At 44.1% G+C, this 24168-nt stretch overlaps 1 protein-coding gene across 2 annotated transcripts in view; it reads left to right on the top strand.

Annotated features, from left to right (window-relative positions):
- The window catches only part of LOC144818733 (uncharacterized), a 209748-nt gene that overhangs the window by 151117 nt on the left and 34463 nt on the right, over nt 1–24168 (top strand). The window contains exons 7-8 of one of the 2 annotated variants that reach the window (XM_078676423.1): nt 17603–17716; nt 20621–20719. In XM_078676423.1, coding sequence (XP_078532549.1) covers nt 17603–17716; nt 20621–20719 — 213 coding nt within the window. The remainder of the gene's footprint in view (nt 1–17602; nt 17717–20620; nt 20720–24168) is intronic. The other variant, XM_078676424.1, reaches the window with a different exon arrangement.

Genomic DNA, 24168 nt, shown 5'->3' with positions numbered 1-24168 from the left:
TCCTCCCGACCCCCTTCTCCTCACCAGCGACCAGCTCTACGGGGCCACCTCCACCTGGGCCTTGGGACTCACGTCCCCCTTCTCTAACTGGGATTGTAGGGACGCGGGGTGCGCTTCCCTGTCTCCCCCTGGATCGTCGGTGGGAGGCTCCTTCTCCCCCACTCCTATCCTTCTCCAGCGAGTGCGCCTCACAGTCTTCCGCCTCCACAACCCCCTGCGAGGACTAATTTTGCGATGGCCTCCAATAAAGGAAATCGGCCTACAAACCAAAGGCAACTCAATAAACTATCGTGGGGTTCTAGGTGGGAACCCAAGGATAAGGCCCCGGCCGCCACCCTTAAGGCGGCGACCCCCCCCACATGTGAGGCCTTCTCCCACGCTGGACGACGTCATGGAGGCAATTGTGGGGGTCCGCTCTTCACTCGAAACCCGCATCGACTCGGTGAATATTGAAGTGACACTGCTACGTGCCGACCTCCGAAAAATGGATTCCAAGGTGAAAGACATTGAAATCAAAACCCAGGCGCTCGTCGACGACACCTCCACGCTGCAGCAACAGGGGATCCAACTGCAAAAACAGCAACACCAGCTGGAGGTGCTCCTTGACGATTACGAAGGACGCGCCCGACGCAACAAACTCCGCATCCTGGGTGTTCCCGAGCGCCTTGAAGAGCCGGCCACCGACCTTTTCGTGGAGAAACTGGTCCTGCAACACCTCCAACCAAAAAACCTCTCCAATTATTTTTCCATAGAAAGGGCCCACAGAGTTCCAGGGATGATTTATAAAAAGGGGGTAACCCTGTGTCCCTCAGAACCTGGGTATAGGCGATTAACAAACAAAGTGGTTCTGTTGGGTGGCAAAAACAATTCCTTTGGGAGAGGCTTAGAACAGCTCAAAAGACAAGCAACAAGCACACACTCTCTGATATACAAAGTTTTTATATATATTAAAAACCGAACAAAAGACAATATCCTGGAATTACTTTATTCCCTTATATTGCTAGTAAATGCATTAACTTTGTGAAAAGGTGACAATGGTGATTAAGGTGACAAGTGTAATGTATACAGTGACACTTATATACACAACAATTATTTACAATAAAACCTTAAGGAGAAATGACCAGGGGCGGTGGGGGGATTGGTTTGGAGAGGAAGGAGGAAAACGAGGTATTTTTTGTCGTTTAAGAGGCCAGTTTTTTCAAGTAGATATTCCAAGGAAAACAAAATGGTTGTTATCCAAGTTCCTGGAGTTTTAACTTGGCCAAGGTAATAGCGTCGACGTTTCGACCCTCGTTGCACCCCAGTTGGTGGTTGCGGCGGGTCTTTATCAAGACAGGGGAAGGGACGGGGACCGGTCAAATGGTGAACGTATTCCAGAAGGTAGCCCGAAGGTCAACCTTCGATGCATACTGGCCTCTTAAACGACAAAAAATACCTCGTTTTCCTCCTTCCTCTCCAAACCAATCCCCCCACCGCCCCTGGTCATTTCTCCTTAAGGTTTTATTGTAAATAATTGTTGTGTATATAAGTGTCACTGTATACATTACACTTGTCACCTTAATCACCATTGTCACCTTTTCACAAAGTTAATGCATTTACTAGCAATATAAGGGAATGAAGTAATTCCAGGATATTGTCTTTTGTTCGGTTTTTAATATATATAAAAACTTTGTATATCAGAGAGTGTGTGCTTGTTGCTTGTCTTTTGAGCTGTTCTAAGCCTCTCCCAAAGGAATTGTTTTTGCTACCCAACAGAACCACTTTGTTTGTTAATCACAGAGTTCCAGGGGGCAGACCGAAGCCGGGCGCCCCCCCTCGCACCATCGTGGCCCGTGTGTTCAACTTCCGCGACCGTGATGTCATCCTCCAAACGGCACGAGCGGGACCACCTTTACGAATAGACAATGCGCAGATCACGATCTTCCCGGACTTCATCATGAAGGTACAGGCCCGTAGTCGCAGCTTCTTGGAAGTGAAGAAGGCGCTCCGTGTACAGTCCATCAAATACTCTATGTTATTCCCTGCGAAACTCCACATTGAAGCGGAGGGCAAGACCTGGTTTTTCGAGTCTCCTGCTGATGTTTGGGACTGGCTCGAGGGGTGGCGACAGTCGAATTCCACCCAAAACCGGCGCAGGAAATCCGCAGATCGCTCTGACAAAGTGGTGCCGCTGGAAAGTCAGGACCTGTTCACGGACAATGTGCAGGAAGAGTAAAGACCCATAACCCAAGGTGGATCGAACATTTGAGCCACTCCTCCTCAGGCCGATATGCTCTTCGTTTTGACCTTCAGGCTCTACTCTTAAATGGTAGGTGCCTATCGGGTCCTCTCCCCCAGTGACTTATTTGACTGAAGCACAGTCCACCTCTTACCTTAATCATGCCTTGACTCTTATGTATCCTTTGCTGATTTTCTTCCAATATGGGTTACTTCACCCGTTGTTGTTGATTGACCTACACATGTCACTGTTTGAATTGACTGTTCTCGAGAGGGGCACTCACTCTCCTCATACCTGTACAAGGGGGGGGTTACTTGGCCCGGATGCCGTTCCCAAACAATTTGGGGCGGTAGGCGATAAGCCCAAAGACATCATAAATGGTTATATATCCTGAGCCCCCCTCACATGCTGATTGATGAATATCACATGGATTGGCTGAGCGGTGCTTTATGACGTTGCCCCCCGCTTGAACTGATCTCCATGTGTCCCCGGGCGCAGGACTAGCCCACACTTACGTATTATCAATGACTTCTACTATGTGAATGCTATTTTTGATCTTAGTTGGTTTTACTCGCACTAGATGGCATCATCCTGTTGTTGGCTGACGAGGGCACCTTCGGCTCTCCACACTCCTCATCAATGTTCGGGGGGGCGACAGGCACTCTGCCTAGTTGGGGAGTGGATAGTTTTAAGTCAGCGGGCAGGGACATAGGGAGGGGGGTTGTTAGGGGGGAAACAGTAGGGTGGGTGGGTTTGGGAGGGACAGGAAATGTTGGGAAGTTAATGGGGAGACTCTTTTGGTCTCTGTTTTTGTTCTTGCTTATTCGTTGCAGAATGTTCTTGGTCATGGAGCGTGGCATGCAGCACGCCGCGACCCCACGCGCTACCTCTGGCGACTTCTCACTTGTAAGCCCAGCTATACGTCACCATATGCTATCACAATATATTTATTGCTTAGGCTTTGGCCATACTGGACCTCGTGGATGCTCCACGGTAGCCCTCTTCCTTGGAGCCATTTTCTACAAGCAACACTCAATACACCACAAACCACTAATCTGTGCACAATCTCACTCCTTCAGGCCACCATGACACCCCCCTCAACAACGTCCCTTGCCATCATGACGTGGAATATTAACGGTCTTGGTAATAGGATAAAAAGAGGGGTAGTCATGCAATACCTTAAACGCCATTCTCCAGACCTGGTTCTCCTCCAGGAAACGCATCTGATGGGTAATGCGTGCCAAGCACTACACCGAGGTGGGTATAGGTTACTCCTGCATGCCGGTTTCACCTCTGGATCCAGGGGAACCGGTATTCTGGTGCGAAGAAATGTGGCCCTGACATGCACAAAAACATGGGCCGATCCCCTCGGTCGCTTTGCTGTGGTAGAGGCCACCTGGGAAGGCAAGCCACTAAATATCATTTCAGTTTACATCCCTCCAGCCTTAGGCACAGCCGCACTCCAGACCCTACAACACCTGATGCTTGATCTTCCACAGGGACCCCTGCTTATTGGTGGCGATTTTAATATGACAATGAGAGATGCCATGGATCGGCACCCTCAACGTCCTTCACATAAGTCGAGCTCAGACCTATCTGACTTTACACAAACAATGGGGCTCTAAGACCTATGGCGCCTATCACACCCGCACACGTCTTACTATACACACTACTCCAACGCTCACAACAGTAGCTCTCGCATAGACTACTTATTCTCACCCTCAACTGATTTAGAGTTCTTTCACCATCCAGAGAGGTTCCCTTGAGGGATCTCCGACCACTCCCCACTCACTGTGCAATTCACACACCACCGCCAAAAGACACGCGGCCCTATAATAATCGCGCCCTGGCTCTTAAAAATCCCTGACATACGAGATTGCTTCCTTGAACACACCGAATACTACTTTGCCGAAAATGTGGGATCCGTGGCTTCGGCCATTACGATATGGGAGGCATACAAAGTAGTAATCAAGGGCAAAGCGCTAGCTCTCAAAAACGGTTACATCCACAAACAAAGTGCACACTTGTTACAGGTGGAAACAGACCTTATCAACCTGGAATCCCTCCACAACACGAACCCCACGGACGACATAACGGCCCGCCTTCGGGCGAAACAAATAGAATATAGAGCACTGGCTCTTGAAAAGGCACAAGCCAAGCTCTTGAAAACCCGTCACCGTGTATACGAGCTGGGAGACAGGGCAGGCAAGATGCTCGCATGGCTTGAAAAACGCGAGCAGGGTTCCCGTTGGATCCCAGAATTGATCCTGCCAGATCAGTCTACTGTTACAGATCCGGGCGATATAGCGGAGGCCTTTGCCACCCACCTTGAAGGGGTCTATACCGCCAGAGCCCACTACAACGCGGCAGAATCCAAACTGCTCCTTGCTGAAATGAGGCTCCCTACTCTCTCTGAGCCCGAGATGCAGGAGCTGGAGGCTGACCTCACGGCGGAGGAAGTTGGAAACGCCTTATTCGCCATTCAATCAGGCAAGGCAATGGGCCCCAACGGCGTCCCCGTTGAGTTCCTGAAGGGAATGGCGGGTGAGATCCTCCCGCACCTTAAAGCAATGTTCGAGGAAAGCCGTGAAGTCGGTAGTTTGCCGCAGGATCAACGGTTGGCTTCGATCGGGGTTATTCGTAAGCCCAATAAACCGGCTGCTGACTGCGGCTCCTACCGACCTATCTCACTCATTAACACTGAAGTAAAAGTCCTTGCCAAGCTCCTAGCCACCAGACTCATGACAGTTCTCCCCGCCCTGATACACGAAGATCAATCGGGCTTCTTGCCAGGCCGCAACACTGCGCTCATTCTCCGCCGTGTCCACAATGTCATGAGCAGGATACCGCGCCTCGAAGAAGACGCAGCTATCCTTTCACTCGATGCAACACTTGCCTTCGATTCTATCGAATGGTCTTACCTCTTCGAAGTACTCCTCCGCTTTGGACCCAAATTTATACAATGGGTTCGACTACTTTACACTGATCTCTGGGGACAGGTTTATGTCAATGGACACACGTCCAGGCGCTTTCCCTTACACAGAGGTACAAGACAAGGATGCCCTCTGTCCCCCTTGTTGTTCACCCTCACTCTTGAACCTCTAGCCCACTGGATTAGAACCGACAATTCCATCCGAGGCCTTCGATGGAATGCTGACACGATCGACAAGATTTCACTATACGCAGATGACATCCTAGTATACATCTCCTCCCCCAAGTCCTCCCTTAATAGCCTGCTACATGTGGTCACCAACTTTGGCAAATACTCGGGCTTCTCTATTAATTGGTCTAAATCGGTGCTCTATGTTCTCCATGGTCCACCCCCACCTCTCCCACGAGGCTACTCCATCGAAATCGCCCAAGATGGTTTTAAATATTTGGGAATCTTTGTCACTCCGGACCCCCAACTGTTCGATGAACGCAATCTTAAAGGCCCACTCCAGAGACTCCATGCCGACGTCTCCCATTGGAGAACGCTCCCCCTCTCTCTCCCAAGTAGAGCTGCCCTATTTAAGATGGTGCACTCCCTCGATTCCTTTATGCCCTACAAAATTGCCCATTCCGCATAGCTGACTCCTACTTCAATCTAATCGAAGGGGACCTTCGCCTCCTTCTATGGGATGGCGGCTCTCTCCGCATTGCTCTCATCTCTCTCACGCAAGGGTGGTATGATGGAGGTATCGCCCTCCCCAATATCCGCCTCTACTATTGGGCAACCCAGTTGGTTGCCACCAACTCGTGGATCTACGGCACACCCACAAACCCTGCCTTTCACTTAGAGAAATATCAGACAGGCCGTGGCAGCTACCTTGAGGCTCTTTACGGCAAACATTCCCGTACATGATATATTGGCCCAATGTCCCACACAATATCAATCTGGCACCGTGCGAACACACGACTCGGGAGGGCCAACACCCTCACACTGTCCTCCCCACTCTGGACCTCGTACAAGCTAGGCACCCTCTGTCATTGCAGAGGCTTTGATAAATGGGACAAAATAGGCATATTCACCATTGGCGACTTGCTCCGCAAGGGCAACCTACTGACGTTCAAAGAGCTGCAAAACACATACGACCCGGCACAATCCGAGACTTTCTGATACCTCCAAATTAAACACGCCATACTCACCAACGTCCCGGATCTTGCCTCTCTCCCACAATCCTCGCCCCTCGAGGGCAGACTCTTATCAGAACCCCTCCAGGCCAAAGCGATATCCCACACTTACCGTAAATTGTGCAACAATATGCCAAACACTTTTCATCTCCTGCGAGATAAATGGCAGACTGACGTCGGTACCCTAGATGATGTAGACTGGCAGTCAGCACTGATGTCCCCGCGCGAATCAGCCATCAATCATAGATTCAGATTAATACAGCTAAAAATATTGCACAGAACATACATGTCTGGTCCCCTCCTAGCCAGAATAGGCCGGCTCCCTTCTGACCTCTGCCTTCGGCATTGTGGCCTAACAGGTACCTTCTATCATATATTGTGGGAATGCCCAGCGGTCCAAAACTTTTGGAATCGCGCCGTCCAGAAAATGACTGATACTCTAGAGAAACCGGTCCCTCTGACCCCCAAATGTGCTCTTCTTAATGTGTGGGACCCCACAGATTTAACTGCAATAGAACAGCGATGTGCGGCCCTAAGCTTCCTCCTATTGAAACGTAAAATAGCCATGCAGTGGGGTTCACCGCATAAACCGCTTCTGATTAGATGGGTAGCCGCAATGGACGTGTGCATGCTGTCTGAAAAATCGGTTTATAAAACTAGGGGATGCCCTGGAGTCTGGGACAAGAAATGGGGTAGATGGATTGCCTATAGGGGCGAATTGTGTACTTCCCCATCAGCAGATATGAAAATGACCAGGCCTACCATCCCTCAGTGATTGTGATTGTGGTTGCCGCTGTACTGTACGTGCTCTATGACAAGATTACTGACTGCGATTGTTTAGATAAATATTTCCTCTACTTCGAACAACAACGTTTGTGTTAAAAAAAAAAAGAAAACCACAGACCTATGTACTATCCGGAACACGACTTTGACTACTTTGTATACACCTTGCTTTCCCACGCCGCCGGACCTCCGGGATGTCGGCTGAAGGGCTGTGATACTTTGCCAATGATATTAGGTAACTGTACGTAACGCAGCTGGCCCCTGAGGTCGTAGGCTCTATGCTGTGTCAATTCATGATTGTGCAATAAAGGTCTTTGAAGGGAAAAAAAAAAAAAGTAAAGCGTGGGTGCCGCGATTATACCAAAGGTAAAGAAATAGATTTTTTTTCCATTTCTTTACTTTTGGTATAATCGCGGCACCCTTGCTTTACTTTTAATGTTATATGTAAAGCGCGGGTGCCGCCATTATACCAAAAGTAAAGGAATAGAAAAAAACATCTATTTCTTTACTTTTGGTATAATTGCGGCACCCGCGTTTTACTTATAACATTAAAAGTAAAGCGCGGGTTCCGCGATTATACCAAAGGTAAAGAAATTGGTTTTTTTTCCATTTCTTTACTTTTGGTATAATCGCGGCACCCTTGCTTTACTTTTAATGTTATATGTAAAGCGCGGGTGCCGCGATTATACCAAAAGTAAAGGAGTAGAAAAAAACATCTATTTCTTTACTTTTGGTATAATCGCGGCACCAGCGCTTTACTAAAACCCGGGTGCCGCAATTATACCGAAGGTAAAGAAATAGATTTTTTTTTCTATTTCTTTACTTTTGGTATAATAGCATTTGCAATGCAATAGGTCTCTCATTACTAAATGTTTGAGTTATTGGCATTGCATTATTATTAGCAAGGCCAATAGCTCAAACTTTTACTAATGCGAGGCCTATTGCATTGCAAATGCTTGTTTACATTTTCTGTCTACGGATTTTGGCTTGACAGCAGTGTCTCACTTAAAGGTGGTAGAAAAAGTAAATTCTGTGATCTATATGGTCTCAGATTATCATCTGTTTACCAAGATAGGGGCCGAGCAATATGTTGTACAGTTGGACGAAGAAAAGGAAGAGCCCTGTGTCTTACTGCAAACACTTAATGTCATACAAAGAAAAACACCTGCCGATGCTTCCTCATGTAGTTCATCAAGGAAGATAGGCATTTAAGAATCTAGCTGTGGTCAAGTTTGTAATTTAGAGAATGTAAAACTATTGGGCCTCTCATACCTTATAGGACCCTATAGGTTTTGGGTGTAATGTTGAACTTGACACACTCCTAGTAAGTAGAGCCAGAAAAAAATCTGAAAACCTGGCTTTAACAATGGACCCGCTACAAGTCAAGGAGAGACAATTTGTGGGAGGGATGGAAAAGATTATAGTAAGGTGCATTGTTTTTAAGTGGTCTATCGGATATGGCATCAACTCAGGGTAAAAACATTGACTCCAAACTTTCAATTTTTTTCAAAATCAGTTACAGGGAGCCATTAAACAAATCAAGGCCTACAACCCTGCTACAATTTTCTACTTGATCAAACGGGTAAGGGGTGCCAAAATACTACCCATTGTTCAAGCTTCCTTGAGAAATTTGGCAGTAAGCGATTCTCAAAGCTCTAAGAGTAGCTCACTATCTGCAATGAAAATAAAACATCATGGTGGATATTAAGCAGTAAAACTGAAATATCTCATAAGAAGGAGTTAGATCAAGTGACGCGAACAGAGACTGCAGCCATAAGCATCGAGGAGCCAGACCAAGCGAGGGGATAATCCGAAAGGGGATACCATCACCAACCCCTGGAATCTGCCTGCAGTGTCCCCCTCCCGCCGCCGCATCTGACCACGAGAAGCGGCTGCCGAGCGGAGGGGGGCTCCAAAACTACAAGTCCCAAGAGCCTTGGCGGCGCTACACGCCGAATCCATCGTGCCAGGCGGCGCATAAAGGCCGCGTCACCCCGGTCGAGCGGGTGACGCGAACAGAGACTGCAGCCATAAACATCGAGGAGCCAGACCAAGCGAGGGAATAATCTGAAAGGGGATACCATCACCAACCCCTGGAATCTGCCTGCAGTGTCCCCCTCCCGCCGCCGCATCTGACCACGAGAAGCGGCTGCCGAGCGGAGGGGGGCACCAAAACTACAAGTCCCAAGAGCCTTGGCGGCGCTACACGCCGAATCCATCGGGCCAGGCGGCGCATAAAGGCAGCGTCACCCCGGTCGAGCGGGTGACGCGAACAGAGACTGCAGCCATAAGCATCGAGGAGCCAGACCAAGCGAGGGAATAATCTGAAAGGGGATACCATCACCAACCCCTGGAATCTGCCTGCAGTGTCCCCCTCCCGCCGCCGCATCTGACCACGAGAAGCGGCTGCCGAGCGGAGGGGGGCACCAAAACTACAAGTCCCAAGAGCCTTGGCGGCGCTACACGCCGAATCCATCGCGCCAGGCGGCGCATAAAGGCAACATCACCCCCGCCTCGCGGGAGCGCGCGGGAGCTCCCGGGGCTAAGCCCGGGCAAAGGGCGGGCCCTCTGTGGCCCTCAGGGGACAGAAGGAGACGGGACGGGCCACCCCCTTAACATCGGCAGCGAATACACCCTGAGGTAAGACATTAATCGCGCCCAACACTTGCTGTGAGGATATACACTCACCTCTAGAAGATGACGAAAGCACAGAAAACCCCAATGGCAACAAGATCCACAACGAGACTGAAATCTGTGAGCACACCATTACCAACTATAACTGCCATTGATAAAATGCTGCAAAAAACTATCTGCATAGTGGCGGATGCTATCCATGACACAGAAAGCCGTCTCTCCTTGACACCAGACATGCGCTTTCCAAATTTATCTTTACATACCACTAACAATACACATGACATGGACGACAGCTCTAATTCCCAAGAATCTCTATTAATGCAATCCTTCACAGATTTACCAAATTCGCACATTAAGGATATAACATCTAAATCCCTGATTATGTGTCCTACGCTGTCTGTAAACGAGAATAGTAGTCCCTCAATTATAACTAACTGTGGCAATAATACAAATCGCTTGCACACATCTTCTCCAGACTCTGAGGTCCAGCTAATTGAGAGCCACGCATCTATTAATCAAATCGCTCTGATGCCATCGCTTGACCAAACAAGTAATAAGATGTGTGCCAACAAAAAACGTAAGCCCAAATATCGCATGAAAAAAACCTATCATCTTGCATGCAAACCTAAACGCTCAATTAAAGACATCTGGCAGAAACTTACACAGGGGAATCCTACAAACAATACTCTAACAAGACCTCTCCCCACTCCTTCTCAAGACCTAGCTCTGCCTTGTCATCCTGACATTAACTCGGAGAGCACTCAGGTCAACGAGCAGACAGGACACATAATTCAAATATCTTCAATGAAAATGCCATCCCTGTCTGAAATCGAAACACTGATTAAATCCCTGCTACAACCTATTAATAATCGGATAGTCAACATAGAGAAGGCCCTAGGAAAATTTGAACGAGCGCAGAATGAAGTCTCCTCTGACATCCTCAAAATGCTCAAAGTATCTAATGCAACCTCTACCTTCGTGCCTGCAAGCACTACTCTTAATGTAAATAACCTGAAATCGGCTATCAATAATATTAGTAACTCAGCCTCTAGTTTTGATAAACAGGATACAATACAGAAACAGGGCCCGTCAACTACAACTAACCCCTCTTCAACACAACAAGTAGTATTCATACCAGTTCAGACTGTATCCAAACCCACAAATAATACGCAGATCGCACCCATTCCCGAGGATGCCGACGACAGTGAATGGGCCGCGGAGGGCTTCCCCTTGGGTACAACCCCAGCCAACAATGGAAAATCTAGGCATCCCATTATTCCAACCACGAATATTCCTAATAACGTACCAGGGACAGATCAGCCTAGACCCAGGACGACAAGAATCACCACCCATATAAATCTTCCACCCGAGACTAATGCCCACACAATAGTCATGATTGGGGTACCCAAGTTAACTGAAAGCAGGAGGGAAACTTATGTGGAACTAAAAAATAAGGTTATGCAATGGCTAACCACTCACAGACCACTTCCCCCCCACATTACAGGGACTATCTCTCACGTGAGGAGAGTAGATTGGGTGGGAACAAGGTACAAATCAACCGAGGGAGACTGTATTGTGATCAGCTTTAAAGACAGAGGAGCTGCTAAATTTATCGCCAACTGGAGGAGCTCCACCACAAATAGTCTGATTCGCACAATGGGATTAAGTTACTTCTACCCGCGTAACCCTGAGGGTCATAGGCATAACTATAAATGCCCTTACGGCTTCGAGGGGCCCTTGGCGCCTCAAACTCACTCTCAATCATGGGCTCCCCCTTCGGCTCCAACTCAGGACCTGTCCTTGCCCATGGATTTGGAGCCGCAACGATACGCCCATTCTTGGGAAGGAAGAACCTATAACTATCCATCCCATTTAATGTATGAGAATTCAGAACTTGTTCATTATCCACTTAAACAAAATTTTATAAATTCATACTTGGCCCCTAACCATTACGAGATCCCAATTTCAAATAGATATGATGCCCTGCCCACATATGACTACCTGGACGAGGTGGATTGACTGCTATCCATCCCGCATTCTAGCTCCTTAATTGGCCAGATAAATCCTGTCGAACCTCTTAACTTAGTAAAACTTAACAAATCTGTGAGCACCCAGGTTTTCCCTAGTACGGCATTAGATATCTCAAAAACAGAGCACATAGCACCTAGCCCCGAAAGCTCTTCCTTACAAGGTGCCTCTGTCCATCTTACTGTTGATCCATGTCCTCCCTCAAATATTATACGTCCCAATCTCCCAGAATGTAACGGAAACTACCACACAGACTCCGAAAGTCACTCTAATCTAAACCTGCATCCTCCCTCGTATATGTTCTTAGAGCCAGTGAAAGATTATAATGACTCTAGCTCCATTAAAATCCTATCGTGGAACATTGCAGGATTGGCTACAAAAGTTAACGACCAGATGTGGGTAGCTTTCGTTAGAAATTACACCATATTGTGCTTTCAGGAAACTTGGCTCACCGATAATAACGTTTTTATCGAGGGGTTTCAAAGCTTCTTTGTCCCTGCATCTCCATCACCCAGTGGAAGGGCCAAGGGGGGTCTGGCAATATTCATCAGCCTCTCCCTGGTCCTACAGACCAAAAATAAGCAATTGGACAACAAGAATATTCAGATCCTGGAGCTTAGGAAGGGCAAAAGGACATTAACCCTGGTCAACTTTTACAATTCCACAACCACATTAGGAGAATGTAACATCACCAAACTCTATGACCACATTCACGACAACCTGGCAAATTTACCTTGGAACAAAATATTCGTCGGCGACTTTAATGCGCATATCTGTGGACACTTGACAAAGTCAACTCTGGGCTCTTTGGGTTGTGGTAATAGGCCAGGCCTTCACTTTGCGCACTGCCCACGAGGCTCCAACATGAACAACTTAATAGATGGTCTGGATTTGAGAATAGCAATGTCCTTGAAAGAGGACTCCATCTACGAAATACCAACTTATAAAGGCTCTGAGCGAGGATCCTTTATAGACCATATACTTCTCTCTGTTGACATAGCCAACTCAGCTATAAATTTCAATATTCACGAAAGCATCTACAGCGACCATAATCCAATTTCAGTGGAAGTTAAAAACGGACTTTTTGAACTTCGCAAAAATTGCAATGATCCGGGTGTCCTAACACTAATCAATGGTAACCGCCGTTTAAAGTGGACTTCGATAAATAGTGATGCTCTGCTCGAATCCGTTAAAAAGAGCTGTGACCAAGAACTTACCCTTTTCATCTCTAACACTACACCTCCTGATCTTATATTATCTGCTTTTGCTGCAATGACTCGCAAAGTCGATCAATTACTCTCAGTACCATTGAAGGGATCAATTGATCATCAGCCAAGATGGTTCGACCATACCTGCTCAAGAGCCAGTCGACAACTGAAAATGGCTCTTAAGAACAAACCAAGGGACCCTGTATTAATTAAAACCCTACGCTATGAATACATATCTGCCCTGGTATCCCGCAAAAAGGTCATAAAGGCGAATATCTGGGAGTCACTACTTGATCCATCAATTCTGGGAAACAGCTCCAAATTCTGGGGCATAATCAACAAACCAATGTTCGATGACCCCAATGCCGTCAGCATAGGTTCTATCATACCAGAAAATGAGTGGATCTCCCATTTCAGTCTAATTTTCAGGAGTGACGACCCCCAGCCGGCACAAGCTCTTACTTCTCCCGTGGAAGCTTCTCTGCTGTTCACAGATAAGGAAGTGGAAAGGGGGATCCGTTGTCTAACTAGCAATAAGGCCCCGGGTCCAGATGCTCTTCCCCCTGATCTATTTAAATCCAATGTCTTCTTTTGGGCCCCAATTCTCACGGCGGTTGTCAACGCTGGAGTTGCCAACGGGGTACCAAAGTCTTGGGGAGCCTCAACTATTGTGCCCGTTTACAAGAAAGGAGACAGAAGCAATGCAGCTTGTTATAGGCCAATCTCTCTGATCAACTCAGTCGCCAAGGTTGTTGGAGGTATCATATTAAACAGGTTGACTGTATGGGCCAAAAACAACAAAGTCATGTCACCAGTGCAATATGGTTTTAGACCAGGACATTCTACAATAACCCAATGCCTGAATCTATACCTAATTAGTGGCAAATACACCCTGGCTAGAAGCGGAACATTAAATATGGCCTTCATGGACCTCTCATCGGCCTTCGACTGCGTTGACAGAAGTAAACTCTGGGCCGTCTGGCTGAAAATGGGGGTTGAAAAAAATCTGATCAACTTCCTGGCCGACCTCCACAGCGATACACGAGCTAATGTGCGGTATACAAAAGACTTAAAAGTAACCAGAGACTTCAAAATAAATCGGGGGGTAAGACAGGGCTGTATTTTAGCGCCATTTCTTATTAATCTATATATTAACGATCTAGAGGAGCACCTTTTAAAAACAAACACGGATTTCCCATATATTGGGCAAAGGGGCGTTCCTGTCCTGCTCTACGCTGACGACGCCGTCCTTATCTCCAGAACTGCACTTGGCCTTCAGACTTTATTAGACTCCTTTTTCTCTTTTATGAATTTACGAGGCCTCAGTATCAACAATGCCAAGTCTTATGTTATGAAGGTAGGTTCTGGATCCAAAAAGTCCTACCCATTCTCTGTTAACGGGGAAAAAATACCAATTACTACAACCTTCTCATATCTTGGTGTATTGTTTGATCATAAACTCACATGGGGCCCTGCACTAAGGAAAAAGAAAGGATATCTAATAAGGACCAATGCTGCAATAATTGACTTTGCCCGCAAAATGGGTAACACCCCAGTGGTTGCATTAATGAAACTATATCAAGCCAAAAGTCAAAAAGTCGCCTGTTATGGGAGTGATCTCTGGGGCTTCTTGCCAGCGACCGATCTTGCATCCACTGAAAATAACTTTTTAAAACAGGTTTTATGTCTTCCGAAGAGCATGGCTAACTTCTCTACTCACGAGGAACTGGGCATGCCCTATTTAGAGGACAAAATTGCTGTAAACCCTCTGATGTGCTGGCTAAACTGCTGGTTGAACAATGAAATACCTTTCACTCAAAACATTTTACTTGAAGCACTCAACTGGGAAGGTAAACTCAAGATACCCTGGATAAAATATATCCGAAATTGTCTTCAAGAACTGGGCAGGTTGGACCTCTTCTTAACACCTCAGCAAGCTTCTAAGCGCGATGTAATATCTGTTAAGGACGCTTTCTTGTTGGCTCGGCAGCTGACCAGGGAGGGGCCCGAACTGAAGAAGGGTAGCGTGATGAATCATGTTTTGACAAAATCATGTATACAAATAGAACCATACCTATCCTGGCCCATTTCCAGATATGAGCGTTTCTTGATGACTAGATTTCGTTTTGATTTATTTCACCTGATGCTAGCTGTGCCCAGTGGAGCTCATAGGGGACAAGTGTTTCCAGCTTGTGGCTGCGACAATAAGTCTCCGCAAGACCTGGCACACTTTTTATTTATATGCTCCTACTACACGTTACCACGGAAAATGTTTTTAAAACCTCTTTTTAAAAAATTGAACTTTGTGCAAATAAGACCTGCACTAACTTATCTTAAAATGCTGCACTGTGAAAGCACCTTATTTACATGCAATTTTTTAAAAACAGCCCTTAAATTTAGAAAAAGTATGGAAGGCTAACCTCTACCTGACCCGTTTTATTTATGTATACAAACCTCTGATAAACTGTATATTTATGCTTTTGTGAGCTATGATAGGCTATCCTGAGATCTACTGTTTTATATTGACAATTTTTTTACATATGTATTTTTTTTCTCTCTGTACTTTTATGACTGAATTTACTTACAGTCGAATAAAGAAATTTTGAATTGAATTGAGTTAGATCAAGACAAGGTAGGCAAAATATTGGCAATATGGGGGAAACCTAGCATAGATTTATTTTAATTTAAGGTAAGCCTAAAATCCCAAGATTTTGTGACAAATACGCAATGACACAATCCAAGAGGGCTGCACTGTCAATCGGTTGGTACTAAACATTCACTTATGATTTTCCACCAATATCACTCCTTCCATTGGTTATCCCCATCTGCATAAAGACAAGAAGAATTTTGATTTCTGATTACACCAAAGTAGGCACATCAACCATAGTAGTCAATCTGGTGAATATATCACAATAGACATAGTAGAAAACGTGAAAATTATGGCACCTTCTAACTATGCAGAATGGCAGTGTGTGGTACCTAGAAACCAAGAGCCGGAATTTAATAGCTCAATTTATGAGTGCATAGTGTTTCATCACATAACCTTGCCTGCTAAATGTATGAAGGTAGCAAAAGAAGCAAGGGTCGCTACACATAAGTTCTATGTGACACAATGAAAGATCAATTATTTGGTGTTACGCCAACAGTTGTCAAGAAAAATAGGGTGCGACAGGTATATACATTACATTATGAATTTGTTAGATGCAGGCTTAGCTATGTATGATGTAAGGTGCATCTGCCAAATATTTCGTCTTTCATGAAGGATGGCAAAGCAGTGCCATTTTTTAACAATTCCACTGAGTAAAAGATTCTCAGAAGGTGTTAAGAGATTCTAATCCCCACATAGTAGAATAGGACCAAATTGAATCTTAACATTGTTTTAGCATACTAATGTTACCACCGTTTGAACTAACAGAAGTATCATTAAAGCATTAGACCTTTCAAACAGCTTTTCTACTAGCTTTACAATCTATACTCATGACCTGATTCTTTAAGTACCTGCAACAACAGTAGAAAGATTATTACACACTTGATGGTAGAAGTTAATGTATTAAACCAAACCAATAAAAGCGCAAATAACTACACATACCTCACTGTCGCACTTAATGTTCCGATAAATGGTAAAGCTACTGCAAATGCATCAATTGCCGGATTGATTGAGAGACCATTCAGTTGTGATACTGTTTGACAGTGCCGATCTTGAATGTGAGGCTTACAGCTCATTTAGCAAGGAAAATGTACCTCATTAATGTACTTAGGAAATGCATCTCTGAAGACATTTGTACAGATGCGTCTTGATTTGTGTGGTTATCTTTGCATATACTGGACTAATATTTGCAGGTAGGTTTGTACTGGGGAACCAATGTCCACACGTTTTTGGACTGTTATTTATAATTAGGTGGTGAATAGTCCCAATAAACAGTCGGCAGAAGAACGTGCTCAAAAATGTTGGACCTCGCCTAGCGCAGCAAAATTAAAAGGCTCTGTACATGACAGAATATTATGCTTTTCTAATATTGTTGAAATATGCCCTAAAAAGAATAGTTGTTTATTTTGTGAATAGGATGTCTCTTCATGATTTAAATAATTGATAAATGAAATAGTTTAGCACCGAGGTAGCAACACCACTATATAGTTGTGAAACACTTTTTGGCTTGCTGTGTCCTCGTTTTAGATTGAAATTACGTGATGGAATGAAGAAAACAAACTTATTTGAACTTTATATACTATGAAACTTTCAAGATAATAACATTATTTTAAAAAAAAATTGAAATACTGAATTGATTTGATTTTGGACCTTATCTTTTTGGGGTGTTTGGACCGTAAAATGTGACTATTGTACAGGGAACCCAGGAGCTCTTTCAGCGCAAGGTTTTTTACTGAAGTTTCTTTTGTTTCAGACTGAGCCTGGCAGCATTATTTTGAATACTCCAAAGCTTATGAATTACTTTTTGTTTGGCCCCAAAGTATATTAAAATGTTGTGATCGAGGGATGAAACTAGCAAGAATGTTTTCTAAGTCTCTTCCAAAACAAGGATAGACCATGATATTTTACCAGGGATAGTAATCTGCAAGGTACTTATATCTACAATATATCTTGTTGTGTTTTACCCACCAGAAATTCCGTTTGTAAACTCTGAAATTTGCTCGGGGAAGAAGGAAGAGTCAAATCCCTCTGTGGTGGATCAGCCTGATGGAAAGGGAGCACAACATGGGGCAAGTCCCAGCACGGGTATGTTTCTAAGTTTTTACATTAGCAGAACTAGATTTTTTGGAATGGAAATTAGGTACTTCTACCACTGATTCTCCAATATTTTCATTAGTTTGATAAGCTATTCAGTAGTACCTGGTCAATTAATGTTGGTGATTTCATAAGCATGGGTAGAAATAAATCTGTTCATGTGCTGTGTTTCGTCTTGTTCTGGTGCTATTTTTGATTTTTTTTAAATACATTTCTTTATTAATTTTTCTAAAACAAAGTGTCATTATAAACATGAGGCAAGTTACACACATAAAGTGCGCTACTTTATAATCAAATGTAAATTTGATAACACATGTAATAATTGGTTTAGCTTAACAAAACATCGCTCACATAGCACGATTCAAATCTGCATTCATTTGACTTTATTCATCATAGTTTGGATCGCTAAAGTTTTACCCATGTATTCCATATGCGGTAGTGTTTATGAGGGCATCCTATGGCCTTGTATATGGAGATCCCAAGGACAAGGCAACAGTCCTTGCCCCTCTTCACTTCCTTATACTTTGGGGGAGCTCTCTCTACATATTTGTGCGACATTCCTTTTCCCCAGAGTGAGTCCCAAACTAAAGAGGGTTCGTTCAACCCTTGTGAATCCTTCGTCATCGAGTATGTTAAAAAGTACTATCATTGAGTTGAGGTCGATAGCTCTCAAAATTCTTCTTCCCAAAAGGTTTTTAAATTGGGGCACTGCCATATCGTGTGGATCGTGTTCCCTATTGCTGCTTGATACCTTAAGCACTCCAGTCTGGTGCCTCTGCTAAAATGTCATAGTCTTGCTGGTGTTGAATAAACATGGTACCGACATTTAAATTGAATCGAGTGCAGCCTCTTTGTGTGAAAGGCCCACTGAGAAGCAACAGTCACAAATACCCATTCCCCCTCTTGAGGAGGCGCTATTTCCACTTCTCACATCACTATTAGTCCAGCCATATTGTCAGGAGAATAAATGCCATGTTGGATTGAGTGGCGGCTTGCCCAGTGTCACCTTTAATGAGCAAAGAAGTTTGGACGCTGATGGTCACATTACCGACTGCTAAAGAATAGCTGAATCAGTAAGTGTAATTGAGATTTCAGATGCCTCCAATGGCATCTCAAATTGTTTAGCTGAACCCTTGTTTTTGCTATCATAGTCTGGATTTCCTCTGATGTCATGTGAAAAGCGAAGTTGTTGAAATCTTGAAGTATCTGTAAATAATTGTAACTTTTAGAGCCTTTTTAATTTAAAATCTGTTTAACAGCACCTATGACAGCTCTCCTTTTGACCTACCCCTAGGGAAGTTATATGATCCCTTGACACTTTTTTGTCATTGATGCCTTCTGTTTACAGTGAGACTGTCATCCCACGTGTCATGCACCTTGCATGACATACCTTGGTTAATTGCATTTTGCAATACTCTTTTTGCTGGACTTTTAGTCAACTGGCCCTTTGTTTTGCCCTGTCTTTGAGCAACATATTAGAATGGCAGAATATAGAGTGAAATATATGTAAATAAGTTGTTCTGGCCAGGCAGCCTTTCTTTAAAAGTGCACTTTATAATGATACTTGGAGATTATTTTCACAGAAATCTTATGGCTATCCTCTAAATACCATGGTGCTGATTATGACCCTAGAATTACTTTCGGGTCAAACTTCGTTGACTCTGTGGGCTATTAGACCAGGCATTAATTTGTCTAACTAGATCTGTTACACTGGCATAATTTTTATGCAAGCACCTTATTCTGACTTGCATGATGTTTTGTTCCTCTTTGCGTGTGTGTATATACATATTGTCTGTCTCAATTTATTTTGTCTCTTTGCACAAGCACTGAACACTTTATGTACAACAATATTGATATTCATTTATTTTCACTACTGAAGACATTCTGCATTACAACATTTTGCAACATTGATTGTTCAGGTACTATTTAATGGTGCTATTAGCTTTTGGAACTATTCACAGTTTTCAAGATGCATAGCACAGTGAGCCGTTGTTTGTTGTAACGTGTTCATAATTCGTGGCCATATTTATCAATTAACCAGTCAATTCTAGCCTTTGAGAATAACCTAGCCCATCATTTCAAATATAGCACATCCTTCAACCCCTACAAATCCATCCCCCTACCTAGACCATGGTGCCAGGTATATGGCATTAAGCAAAGTGCATTGCTGGCTTCCCTTCAACGCAGGGCACCTTACTCCACACACTGAATTGCATAAAATGCATCCAGTAGATCTCAGCAGCTTTATCAGACAACACAGGCACAGACAAAAGGTACCAACAGCCAAAAATGTGTTTCATCATTTGAGTTGCTGACTTCAGACAATGAGGGCAAAACCAGAGCACTATGTGCGGCAAAACAGCTTCCTGGTAATAAGACTTAAAGTGAGGTGCTTCTAAACAACCCTCTTTATGCAGAGAACTGGAGGAGAAAATGCACACAGCCATTGCTGGGATGGAGATATTTTTTTGTGCTTCCTGTCCCCGGATAGACATCCATAGTGGTAGCCACATTGTAAAGGCTCCCACATTTTTATCCTGATGGAAATAACACTTTAGTAGCTCTTTCTTGTGGCAGGTGCTCTACACAGGAGTTTGAGCTGAGGTAATTGGGCATTCTGTGACAAGTTAATCATTTCATGATTCCCCCTTATACGTGTTGCTTCTGGAACCCTATGTAGACTTCATGATTCATGTTTCACAAACTTACATAGTTAACTCTTCTTCTCCAGTTTCTCAACAGCAGTAAGTGATAACCCCAGAAGTACTTTCAAAGAAGTACAAAGCACAGACAAAGAACATACCTGCCCTGCTTATCTCCATTCAGAGAATGAAAAGAGAATATACACCTTTGATCATGCTATTTTATAAAAATCAACATTCTGTGTAATTACAGGGTATGAGGTTATTTCCTTCCCTATTAAAGAAGAGGAAGAGGACTATCCTCTGAATCATCCATTCTTGGGGAGCAGAGGAAGCATCACCCATTCCAAAGGTTAGTAAACATGTAAAAAAAAGTCCACCAATTGAACTCCTAAACCCACAACATCTGTCGGAAATTTCTTTTAGTTGAGACTGGTCTTTTGCGGCATCAAAAGACAATGAGAAAAATTCTAACTCTTTTTTTCTCCTATATTTTGCTTCCAGTGTGTTTAAGACTAGAATCAGGCTCATACACGTTTTCTAAATGATGAGAAACTATTGTGTATTTTTCAGGTAAGGCAGGTTGAAGTGAGGTGACACTATATCTCAAATACAGTTTAGAGCACTGTCCATCTACATTACTTCTGGCACTTCAAAGTGGAGAAACAGTCTTGTTAAAATTGCATGATCGTTTTTGCTTGGTACTGGTGGACAGTTGGTTTTCTAATAATGCCTTTTTAATCTGTATATGGACATTGCTACATTTATAGAAGCTACATACTTGTGAACTCCTAGAACCTCCAGTGTCCAATGTTGGACTATCCGGGTCAGCTCTGTGCCAGATTTTTAAGCTATCCACATGAGATAAATATACATACATGATATTTTTAGCTGCGCTAATTCATATAGTCAGTAGTTTTTCTAGACAAATTATCATTTTTCCATCTCTACTCTACATTGGACACCATTAACCTAGATATTTACCTACGTCCCTCTAACAATTATAATGAATGCTCTGAAGATTTTCTCTAAATCTAGGCACCAAGAGCACACTTTTCTTTTCAGCTCCTCCACAAGTAACAATAGCACATTTGGTAAGGACCTTTGCATGGAAGATGAAATCTTTTACCAAGATCAAACGTAGCATTTGTGGGGATGGACCACCCCTGTGTGTCTTGAGTTCAGGCCTTTTTGACTTTGAACCCTCTATCAGCGGGAATCCAAAGAATCTTTTGTGTGGTGGCTAGGTTCCTGAGATTGAAACTTTAGATAGAGACCTCAGTGCTGAGATCAGCTGTGTGGGCCATGGTGGTTGCCTTTTTTGCAAAGTTTCTGAGCTTTGGTTTCAGCAAGCACCAGTTCCTGAACAGCCATTCTTTGGGGCAAATGTAATTCTGGCACTGGAATTCTGGTTTTGCAAAGAGCTTAGCTTCAATAAGGGGCTATACTGGTTCCATGTGGACAGTTGAGGCACCCCTGAGAAATACTACTGGACAGCCAACTTGTCAGATTAGTACTGCTACCTTCACCCTAATTATTAACGTGTTACATCGTAGTAATCTATTTGGGTGCCCATATATTCTGCTCAATAGTTGAAATACTCTGCGCATAGTAATTATTCGGTATTTAAAGCCTTTCCTACCCAGGAGAGATGCGTGCAGCAATACTTACTATAACTTATAGCAAGAAATGAAAATAACAAAAGGAACCTTTGCAGTGACCAGTGGCGGAACCCCATTCCATAGGTAATCTAGAGCAGGACTATCGAACGGCCAGCATTATTTTTCTGAGTAAGTGTGGAGTGATCTCTTCTGTCCTCCACTGGAGGCTATTTCGATATGTGAGAGCGTGCGGTTTTCTCCATTCTCTGGGTTCGGTGTGGGGAGGTATGATTTGAGGTTTGTTTTGAGCCCTCCTCCCTCTCATTTTCACCACAAAGTTAAATTACTTGTGGTTAAGGAGGAATATCACTTTTTAGTGGAGAAATGTTACAATATAGAACGCTTGGCCCAATTCCTCTCGTGCTAAACAGCAAATTGTGCAGCTGAGAACTTAAAGGACCCTGTAAATACAAGGGTTTCCACCCCAAAAGTACAGAACAAGTACAAAGCAGCACCAGAGGATCCCTTGCATTTTAGAGGCCATGTACCATCAGATTCCCTGGTTGTCTATACAGTTAGGAAAAGGGCCTTCACACAAAGGATAGTAGTAAGATTGGCAGTCTTGGTAAAAGGGTAGATCTGTGGGTAGATGGTGCATAGCCAGTTCATTGGCCCTGGTGTCCTGATATGATGGGTACCACTGGGAAAAGCTGGTGCATCTGGTTAAACAAATAAGTAAATCAACTGGGAGGGTTGAGGAAGCTGTGTACCCTTTTCTTTCCCCAGGGTAAGAGCAGAAGTTTATCAAAGGAAAAAGGGGACACTTGTAACACTTTAAAACCGTTGGTTACGGGAAAAGTGATTGGAAACCCTCAAAGAAAACAATGTAAATTGGGGAGTGCGGTATATGTGTTTCATCCGCCCCACATTGAAGTCATGGCAGTTATCATTGGGTATTCCAAAAGGTGATAGGTGCCGACCTCAACCAGAGGTACCTCCGGTCTCAAAGTGCAGTGTCAGAGATAGAGGATTTAGTCCCACAAAAGGTGTACAAAACAAACTTTACAAAAAAGGAAAAAATCTTTAAAATAGGAGGAAAGAGCACCCAAAAAGTTTAATGGGGGTGAGCTCCCTCACATTAAAAATGTGTTCATACTTGAAAAGATCGAGTTACTAGATCTATTGGTATTAGTAAATTGTCGACATGTTTCAGCTCCTTTGGCCCTAGGGGTCTATGAAGCTTTCGTCAGGACTAACAAACGTGTACTAATACTCACACGATTTGTGCGGTATTCTTCAATTGGTCAGTCTTTACCAATCGTGATGCTAGGATCAGCGTTTTCTAAAAGAAAATGATAAATAGACATACAACAAATTGTGGTAGTCAGAACAATCTGATTGTACTGCAGGGATACATTGTCTGCATGGTCTGTGTTTTGTTTACTGTTTTCCGTGGGAACAAAAATTATTTTATAACATTTTATAACATTTTGTCATCAACTTTTTTTTGTTGCTAAGCTTTTGTGCATTTGGTTGGATTAAAAAACTGTGAAAGGGCGACATTGAAACACTGGCAGTGACACAGTACAGGGCTGTTGGGAAACAAGGCTCTCTGTGCCATGATCGGACTTTTTTTATATCAGACTTTTTATATCAAGAACATGATCGAGTACTGTGTCATGTTAATACCATATCTCGCTATAACCTTGACACAATAATTGAAAAGAGAGCGAGAAAAGATCTCAAGACGCAGCGCTGCGCGCATGTGGGGAGACGGCGGTTATTTTATGTCTACCCCGGAATGATAAAAAGACATTCGCATGGTAATAATGTAGCGATGTGGCGTATGGGAATAAGGTTAAGTATGAGGTTAAGTATCTCGTGCCCCAGTTGTATTGACCGGGCTTATCAGTTTGAAAACGTTAGTTCAAAGAAAACGCGCTATATTTTGGTTACGTTGTTCTCAATGAAAGTAGGAGACAGATAAAATTGGTCCTACCTGAGTTGCAGGAACGCTTGTCTCCAAACGGGGTTTACGCTATTTAAAGCGCAGTGCTGGGTGGAGAAGGAAACCCAAATCAGAATAATTAGGGGCTCGAGCACCTTACCGGGGAAAGTTTGGTAAGTGTACACTCCATTACCCGCGGCGAGGCTGTTCCTCAGACTTGTGCTGGCTCTGCCCCCGGATGTCAAAGGGGCG

This window comes from Lissotriton helveticus, chromosome 2_1 (assembly GCF_964261635.1).
Source record: "Lissotriton helveticus chromosome 2_1, aLisHel1.1, whole genome shotgun sequence".
Classification (NCBI taxonomy): domain Eukaryota; kingdom Metazoa; phylum Chordata; class Amphibia; order Caudata; family Salamandridae; genus Lissotriton; species Lissotriton helveticus.
Note: the sequence above shows the minus strand (reverse complement) of the source record. Positions and strands in the feature narration are given on the sequence as shown.